Genomic DNA, 10,000 nt, shown 5'->3' on the forward strand with positions numbered 1-10,000 from the left:
CACCCACCCATCCATCCATCCATCCATCCATCCATCCATCCATCCATCCATCCATCCATCCATCCAATCATCCATCCATCCATCCATCCAATCATCCATCTATCCACCCATCCACCCACCCATCCACCTATCTACTTACCCACCCACCTACCCCCCTACCTACTTACCCACCCACCTACCCCCCTACCTACTTACCCACCCACCTACCTACCAACCTACTTACGTTCCCATCTATCTATCTATCTATCAATTTATTACTCTATCTATCTATCTGTCTATCTTTCTATCTACCTATCTATCAATCTATCTCTCTTTTTTATTTATCTATCTATCTATCTGTCAATCTGACTACCTATCTACCTGCAAATCCATTCTTCCACCCACTCACCTAACTTACCCACCCATTTACCCATCCATCCATCCAACAACCCAACCACCCACTCTCCAACATCCATCCAACAACCCAACCACCCACTGTCCACCATCCATCCATCCATCCATCCATCCACCCACCCATCCACCAACCCATCCATCCATCCATCCATCCATCCATCCACCCACCCATCCACCAACCCATCCATCCATCCATCCGTCTATCCATCCACCCACCCACCCAACCATCCATCTATCCATCCATCCATCCATCAACCCATCCATCCATCCATCCATCCATCTAAATTATGTCTTTTTACAGGACAAGATGGCATGCCGTCGGAAAGAAATGGGAATATCAAACCTAGTGGTCCAGTGTGGCAGCCTGGCTTCGATCCTGGAGAATTCTCTGGGAGTGCATGGGAAATCTGTACTAATGGAAAAGAGTGGTAATGTTATTATAACTCAAGATGGAACAGAACTGTTGAATTCATTGGCTATAAATGACCCTATATTAAACATAGTTACTCGGGGGATAGTTGACCAGGTAAGAGTTTTTGGAGACGGGTGTAAGACGAGTTTCTTGTTGCTACGACGTCTGTTAGATTCTCTTGATGGTCATGTTGCCTTAAGTCCTGGCATTCCTCTCTCAATGAGGAGACAAAAAATGATTCAAAAGATAATACACGTACGCAAAAATGTTCTACCATATATCGAAGATGATGTGATCAAGTATGGTGCTCATGTTCTTCCTCTCCGTAGTTTTGAAGCACTTGGAGAAATTTTGCTAAATACTTCTCAATCCTTCTTCTCAACAAAATTTTCAAAACTTATATCTAAGACTCTTGCTCAGTTATTATTAACATATATACTGAGTCAGTGCAGTAGTAGTGGGGAACTTATAAAACTACTTGACGACTTGGCTAATAATGCTCATATTGCAGTAGTGGAAGTTTATAAATTACCCTTGCTGAAGTCACAAGTTGTGCCTGGATTTTTTATCACAAGAGACTTTAAGTACCTAGAAAAAAACATGCAACTGGAAAATGTGCCATTTGTGTTGTGGTCAATAGCCTTGGAAGAAAAGAAAGATGAAGGTCAGTCTAAAGCAATAATTGAAACTGCTAATGATCATGTACTGATGAGAAGTATTTTCATACAGAATCGACTGGTTGACTCATGGCTTGCATCTCTTAGTGGATTAGGTGTGAAAATGATATTTTCATCCGTTTATTTTCCTGACTGGGCTGTTTCTGTCTGTAGAAAATACAGACTGTCTCTTATAGATATGATTGATGAAAAGGAATGGAATTTTGTGATGATAAAGACAAGAGTTACACCCATTGTAGTTCAAAATGATATCAATTTTGGATCCATTAGAATATTGGAAAAAGTAGAGCCAGTGGCTCATGGCTTATCAAGATTTGTTAATCTTCATGGCCTAAATATGTATCAGATAGTCCTCTGTGGTCCAACAGTTACTCAGTGCCATCAGTTTTCTACAGCTTTTCTCAATCTTTTCAAGTACTTGCATTGCTGGATGTCTGACTGCTTGAAACAACTGAGTCCTTATGTAGAAATGAAGAAGGAAGATTATCACTGTAAATGTGATTTCCTTTGCAAAAGAGACTTTGAATCAGTGGCACAGGGGACATCAATGACCTCAAGCTCCAATGTGTTGCCTTTACACCAATGTGAGACTCTATTCCAAGTACACAGAGGAGAGAGCATCCAGAGGAATCTCTCAGTGGAACTAGGTTTAGTTATCCGTCCTCAGGGTGTGATCCCTGTTTTGTATTCAGTACCACATGGCAGCTACATTCAGCTGTTGGCCAGATATTTAGTTGAAAACGACATCTCAGTAAAAATAGAGGATAAGATTGTGAAGGCTATATTGTTGGAGGTCTTAGATGAAATTCCGTGGCTGTTGCATAGAAAAGCGAGATTGACTAGAGAGAGGTACATCCAGTTTCAGACTAGATTTAATTACAATTTAAGAAATGTGATAGAGAAGGGTCAGGTTCCTGCTATGTCATACATGATGGATGAATTTACATTTACTGGACACCAAAATCCATTCATGTTTTTCAAAATATTGGATTCTGTGTTGCATTTTGCTGAATACATATTAAGAATAGAATGCATTGTCCCAGCTAATGGCAGGATTTCCAGCCAAGAAGGAAATGAAAGTGAGGAAAGTGATTATGATTAATTTGCTATTGTTTGGAGATTATTGTTATTATTTTAGGCTCGTGATGACACTAGAATTTTTTTACTTTTTTTATGTCACAGAAGATATAAATTGTTATTATACGGGTTTTATTGGTAATATATAGAAAAATCTCCTGTTGTGATGAAACTTACTTTCCAGAAAATAGTTTATAAATTACATTTTTTCTTCATTCTATATCTGCAGTTGATATATATATGAACTATTTGATGTCAGATATAATAAGCTGATTTGAGACATTAACTGAAATGCACAAAGAGAAGCAAGTGACTTAGTGCCTTAGTTGAGTGCTTCATTGCTTTTATAGTAGTGAAAGACATTTTCTACTGTTATTGCTAAGATATTTTGTACTGGTCAGAGAGCATAAAAATAGCATTTACATCTTTATGATTTCCTAACTGTCTCAAAACTAGCATAAAAATAGATTGTCTTTAAGTGTAGTATCTTGTGCTGTTAGTGTTTTAAGAAATGAATCTGTGTATAGTAAAAGATGTAGTATTCTTCTTGCATGTTGTGCCTGTTTTACTTATATGATTATAAAAGTGTATTGATGCTAGTCTCTGTGAACCATTTCAAAAAATCTATTTTTTATTTTCCTCCCATTGAAATTTTTAAATGTTGCATAAAGTAGTTTCCAGTTATGGTGCATTTGTAAAGTAATATGTATTTCAGGTTATGTGAAACTTTGTTGTTTTCCGTCATTAAGTGAGAGTATAATGAATTCCAGCCATATACATCTAAGCCTTAGTTTATTTTGCAAGAATTAGACACTAGTGTGTACAAATAAGGAATATTGCATCTAATGTTGTTATTTTTTTTACATGGCTGTATGTTGCCAATGTTTTCACATGATTTAATTGTCTGTTTACATACTTTTATAAGCACGTACATACAGTCAATCTGTTACTGCAGCAAGTTAGAGGTTATAATATAATTCAAATGAATGTCTGTTCTGCCTCCCTCTCATAGCTTTGTTAGGTGATGTTCACTTCATAATCTGTAGTTCTAAATGGTATATCAGTTTTTTATCATTATAGTAGATCCATGATGAATGTTAAACCATAACATTATGGGGGATCCTTGAGGAATGTTGAAAACACTCCACTTTGTTGATATAAGGGAAAAAAACAACAATACTCACAATCCAAGAGGATTTTAGAACTTTTCTGTTTTGAGTTTAGTAGTCTTTCTGCCCATTTTATTGTATGAGGTTTAGTCAGTTAATATGTAATATTAGTGTTTCATTGAAAAAAAACATATTTTAAATCTTTCATTCCAATATTCATATGAAAATTGTAGAGTGCAGAAAAACATATACAATATGGAATTTCCATGGTCTATCAATAACTTTGGAAGGTCAGTGTTGTTTAAATTAAAGTGTGTAGTTTTTGTTTGCTTCTTCTGTTTGGTATTACATGCCTTGGCTTATTTCCTTAGTAATTGTCTTCCTGTGGAAATGTTAAGAGTCTTGTGGTTGTGATCTTAATGTTGTTGGCATACTATATTTAAGCATTTTTCCATACAGTCAGACACTTTATCTTAAATTCAGTATAGCTGTCTGGAGAAAAAATCCATAGACTTACTGGGTGTCCCCTCATTACGGGTCGTCATTGCTCATTCATTGTGATAGGTCTCTGTTATAGTTTCTTGAGTCATATTTTTTTTTCTGTTACAGGTCAATGCCATACACATACCTCTCATGATATTGATATTATAATTACTTTTGTAAGATAACTATTCTGTGTATTTTATAGTTTCTTATTGCATTTTGATTGAACAGTGTAAGAAAAGTTGTGGCAGGAATTAGCCTTCACTCCTATGGAAATGGGAATATATTTGTTAGCTTGGACTGTAGACAGGCATTAGTGCAAGCTACATGGTACTCCATATGGTTTTATTTTTAGTGTGACATGTCATGGCCTTTCTCACTCTCTTTCATTCACATCTTGTAATACTAGAGCTATATTTGTCTTAATAATTTCTTGGTGTGTGTTTTGCTATATTATAAGGCTTATATATGCAATCTAATAGGCTATATCAGTGTTGAGATAGAATAATATTGTAGTATAGAGTCAGTGAGTGTGAAATATTATTGTTTTATGGGAGGATTATTTTATTTTATTTATTTATTTTTTTATTTATTTATTTTTTTGCTTACTTTCACCCCCCCCCCCCTCCACAAAAAAGGAAAAAAACACATGACGAGATAGGAAGTAAAATAGTGACCTGCACTTATGGCTGCTAGTACCACAGCACCAAACAGCCTTACTGGCTCATGGTCGCCTTCCTCTTCCCATTCTGCCCATACATCCTGCAGCGCTGGTACATTAATTAGATCACAGGGTCAACATCTTGTGTGTTAGCACTCCCTAAAGTTGGCGCTCATTACAATTAAACTATTTTGGGTAATTTTAGTCATTATAATGATAATTACCATCAAAGTTACCAAATAGCAATATTACTGCTTTAGTAATAAAGAACCACAGTGAACCATTCTTCCCTACTAATAGATAAATAATCTTGAAAACTGTCTTCAGGACCAAAATAGTCAATCCATTCTTGATGCCCGTCCGCAATGAGTTGATCCATAGTTACGGATATAGATATTTGATGGTGTTTTATGATTATGATATTATGAAACCATGCAATTCATCAGACTATATAATTGTCTTAACAGTTATTTATTACAAAAACATATTTGAAATATTTTAACAAATGGCCAGAAAAATGATACATACATTGATGCACCTATGGAAGATTCTGTCAAGTGATAATTTGCTAGAAATATATCATATGAAAGACATTGCATGTTTTGACAATAAAGAGTTCTTCCTTTACTGAACTGGTTAATATGAAGCCAAGGTCTAGGAAGAATGGTGTGATGATTCTAACTAGTCTACTAATTTAAAACCTCAAAGATCTTATTATCCCTTGCTTACTGTAATTAAGTTTAGTTACGAACTTTCTGTGATAGGAAAGATCAGATCCTTTAATTTTGTATATCCTGAGAAGTTCCTTCAGCACCAATTTTGTTCTAAACTTTATTTAGAAGTATTTTGTAGGATGTCAGACATATTCTGTATTACAAACATCCTTTGCATAATTGCAGAATGCAATGTTAGTGGCCAGAATACCATTTATGTAGATGGAGGCATATTATATAATAGAGTTATAAGTTGTATTTAATTCTTTTTTATAGAAGATCTGAATTTTTTAGGCATTACTTTGCTGCTGTATTACTCTTTATTCTTCAGAGATTAGCAGAGCTGGGACATTAGAATTCTTACACAAAATTATATACCAAACAAAAAAGGACTGATTAGTACACCCATTAGGAAAATGGCCCCAAAATAACCTGTGATACATTTAGTGTTACTGTTTGCAAAAGATGAAGTTGAAACCACATTAGTAGCAACTCTTCTCTCTCACACCTTGATTATATTGTTATTCAGGTTTTTGAAGGATTTTTGTAGGGGTTGCAGTAACTGGTACATTTCAGTGAAGAGAATTTCAAAGCTCCAAAAACATCACAGTACATCCTAGTTTTGGATGCTAAAACAAAATTGAAATGATAGAATTCATATAATGTACATTCTTGTCCTTTTATTTATATTAACAATTAATAAAAAAGAGAGAAAAACTATCATATTATTGGTGCTTAATATTTAAAAAACTAATATGTTTAAGTAGTTTGCCCTTTCTTTTATATTTCAGAATGTATTTTGTAAATTACATTATCTAAAATGTGAGATGTTGAATGCTTACAATACTGAACATATGTGGTTACTAATCTATTTTCAAGTTATATTTAACCATTTGCATGTACAAAGGTGATTACTGGAAATATGAAAAAGGGGAAATAAGAGATTTTTAATGGAATAACTTTATTATAATTCCTGTGGCATATATGTATACACATACACATGTGAGTGTGGGTGTGTGGATGGGTGTAGGAGGGTGGGTGCATGCATGCATGTGTGTGTGTATGTATGTGTGTGTAATAAAATAAATGTTTTATTTATCCTTACTATACGCACGCACACTCACACTCACACTCACACTCACACTCAAACACTTACTTTTGACTTGTGATGCAAATTGGAATGTTTGTATTGATTATGGCTACTACATAAAAGTGAGAATATATTCCCCATAAGGCATCAGTATCATAGATAATGCTTTTTGTACCTGATGTTACCAAAGCGCATGTCCTGAGTTAAATGTAATCAAGCAGGTAAAATTATTGTAATTGTAAGTGCCAAACATTAAATGTACAATGAAGTAAAACTATGGACATTATGAACCTCAATATATATATGTAGGAAATATTTTGTGCATTCCATACAATGGCTATTGCTTTAAAAAAAAATTCTTGCTATTATGGTCAGTTACATGCTTTGATTCAGACAATATCATAATTAGTAAACTCAGACATACACTAATTTTTAAAAATATATTTTATACTTTATTATATTTAAGCCTCTATAGAACAGTATCAATGATTTTATACTTGGGAGTTCTTTAATGTTATGTCTTCATTGGTCATGCAAGATGTATTGTATCATTGGTTGTCTGCTTGTAAATTTAGAGACTGTATTGTTCATCAGAAGTTTAGCTTCTATAATCATTCGCAGATCATTAATTTGTGTACCTTTATATTAGCGAGATATTGGTTGAGAATGTAATTGTGATAACATAACCATATTGAAGACTGTTAATTTTTCTCTTCTTTCAAAAAAGCTGATACTTTTCTAGATAGGTTTGTCTTGATGCAATAAAATTATCGCAAATCCTCTGAAGTTTTTGTCATCATTACCGCTGGAAGTGCTAATCGTTCCTTATCCTGATCTTTGAAGAAGCACTTAGCTCAGATTTTTCTGTTCACAAAAGATGAAAACTAAATTGACTATGTCCTACAGTCCTACATCCCTGACTGTCCAATCTTCCCACCTGGACACCTCTTCCTCTTCAGTTATTAACACTATGTATGCTAGAACCCAGATCATATCTTTCTTTATCACCCCACATCTGTTACAAGTGACAGTGTACAGTATATTCACCCCTGACTTTGGTGCATTTGAGAGAATCAGAGCTTGAAATCTTGATTAACCAAGTCAGTTGCTTTAATGAAAATCCTAACAGTTCAAGCCAAGAAGATTAATGCTACAGCCTTTGCATAAATGCTTTATTATTAACTGGTGTCCATCATCTAAAAAGAACAGTAATAATTTTATTATAAGATGATCCTTCACCCTTTTCGATGGGCAAGATCACTTTTAAAAAGCATTTTTCTTTTGATAGTATTTCAAGCTACTTATTCCTTCACTTATGATGACCTATTATATTATAATGCTACCTAATATTACTTTGCTTTTATATCATATATTGACTCATTGTCCATTTCATAAGTCTAGTAAATAACAGAAAACACAGGTCTTAAAATACCCAGCCCACACTGAACATCTTAAGATGTGTTCTGTCTCAGTTCCTATTATCACTGACTGTAAGTTATCTTCATCTACACACTAATCATTCAGTTTTGTTTTCTTATCATACATCTAGATAACAAATTTGTTCTCCTGCAAGAAGTGAAGACTTGATTAACTTAAACTCATTATTGGATACTGTTTATTGTGCTTGCAATTTTAATATTATTACTACATTCCTCCATCTTTAGTTCTGTGTCTTTTCTTCCCATTTTTACTAACCTTTCCCTTCTGCTCATTCTAAAGCTCTTGTTTTCATTTCTTGCCATTCTCTCTCCTTTCTTTTTTCTCTTTTCTGCTTTTTCCTTCCTTACTTTCCACATATTCAAACACAAGATGCACATCCACAGCACGTAGTATGTTGATTTACTTGAGATTTGTTTACATTTCCAGCAGGAGGTTGAGGTAACTTACAAGAATTTAAGATAATCAATACACTTTAATTCTTAAGTCAACCTCTTTCATAAAAACACTTCAGGAGGTGTTCGTAAGAAAGGTCATTTTCTTCTGAAACAGATATGACGAGATGAAATTAGACAAAAATAGCTTGGTTTTAAATTTTATTAACTGAAAATACAGTACATCAATATTGTAATATACAGAAATTTATTTCCCTGTGAATGTAGCAATGATCCTCATTACTATGTTAAGAACTAGGGAAACATAAATTCATTATAAATCTCTAACATAACAGATATACTGTGCAAACTCAGTCACACTCAAAGGTATCTTAATTATCCCTTAACCCACTCACGACGGGGGCATTCCAGCCTTGAATGTCACAATGCCAGGGCTTTCGAGCGCTTAGACCTAAATCAATTAAATGGCTGGCACAATACTGTGCCGCCCAGCCACTGGGCTTTTGAATGAGCGGTACAGAAGTGTACCACCCGTCCAGAGAGGGTTAATATGAAAAAAAAAATCAGTTTGCCCCATTTGGTCTGCAGGAATGACGGTCGCGAGCCAGCGTGTAGCCCCTAAAGCAGTGGCAGTGAAAACCTCCACGGTGGTTGTGACAAAATTGTTGACAGTTGTGAGAGCCCTCTGCACACTCATTGATATCTAGAAAGACCATACAGGCAGTGTTAATATTTCTTTCATCATAAAAATGCATATACATCAGGATATATTTACATATACAATTCATGAAAATGTTGAGTGAAAATATTAAGTGAAAGATATATGTATCTGTAAATATAGATATTTTTATATACACACATGAACAAACAAACACAAACACAAAACAAGCACATACAAACACACACATACACATAAACACATACACACTCACGCACGCACACACGCACACACACTCACTAAACATACACACACACACACACTCACGCAAACATGCACAAACACAAACACACACACACACACACACACACACACACACACACACACACACACACACACACACACACACACACACACACACACACACACACACACACACACACACACACACACACACACACAAACAAACAAACAGTACAACAAACACACTCATGCATACACATAAGCACACACATACAAACCCACACACCTAAACACACTCCCTACACATTTCCAAGACATATAACAACACTATATTCCTGCAAGAATTTAACATTTGGATCTTTGATAGATGAAGAAAATGAAACATAAGAGAACTCTCAAAACAAAATCCAGATTCAACAAGCTCTTACCAACACAATCTCCACTAGTCTGGTCTAAGCGATACCCAGGGCGACAACTGCAATGGTAGGAGCCTGGTGTGTTGGTACAGTAATGGGCACACACTTGTCCTTGGCATTCATCAATATCTAAAATAGAAGTACTTTATATGTCACAGTGACAAGTTCTTTAATATATCAGAATATTAATAGATTGGAAACTTACTTTTTATTAGAGTGAAAAAGAGAAACTGCAT

At 34.8% G+C, this 10,000-nt stretch overlaps 2 protein-coding genes across 7 annotated transcripts in view; one reads left to right on the top strand and one right to left on the bottom strand.

Moving 5' to 3' along the window:
* Positions 1-7,325, top strand: part of LOC122249299 (BBSome complex assembly protein BBS10-like) — a 7,834-nt gene extending 509 nt beyond the window's left edge. Inside the window, exon 2 of the mRNA XM_043010033.2 lies at positions 695-7,325. Within this exon, the coding sequence (XP_042865967.2) occupies positions 701-2,584 (1,884 nt within the window). The 5' untranslated portion in view covers positions 695-700 and the 3' untranslated portion in view covers positions 2,585-7,325. The remainder of the gene's footprint in view (positions 1-694) is intronic.
* Positions 7,326-8,635: 1,310 nt separating this feature from the next.
* Positions 8,636-10,000, bottom strand: part of LOC122253206 (cartilage acidic protein 1-like) — a 14,785-nt gene continuing 13,420 nt past the window's right edge. For all 6 annotated transcript variants that reach the window (XM_043010037.2, XM_043016092.2, XM_043010040.2 and 3 more), the window contains exons 15-16: positions 9,777-9,893; positions 8,636-9,150 (exon numbers count right to left, since the gene is read on the bottom strand). In XM_043010037.2, the coding sequence (XP_042865971.1) occupies positions 9,011-9,150; positions 9,777-9,893 (257 nt within the window). In that variant the 3' untranslated portion in view covers positions 8,636-9,010. The remainder of the gene's footprint in view (positions 9,151-9,776; positions 9,894-10,000) is intronic.

The sequence above is a fragment of the Penaeus japonicus genome, unplaced genomic scaffold, assembly GCF_977035675.1.
Source record: "Penaeus japonicus unplaced genomic scaffold, GWHDUDI00000001_assembly GWHDUDI00000013, whole genome shotgun sequence".
Taxonomy (NCBI): Eukaryota; Metazoa; Arthropoda; class Malacostraca; order Decapoda; family Penaeidae; genus Penaeus; species Penaeus japonicus.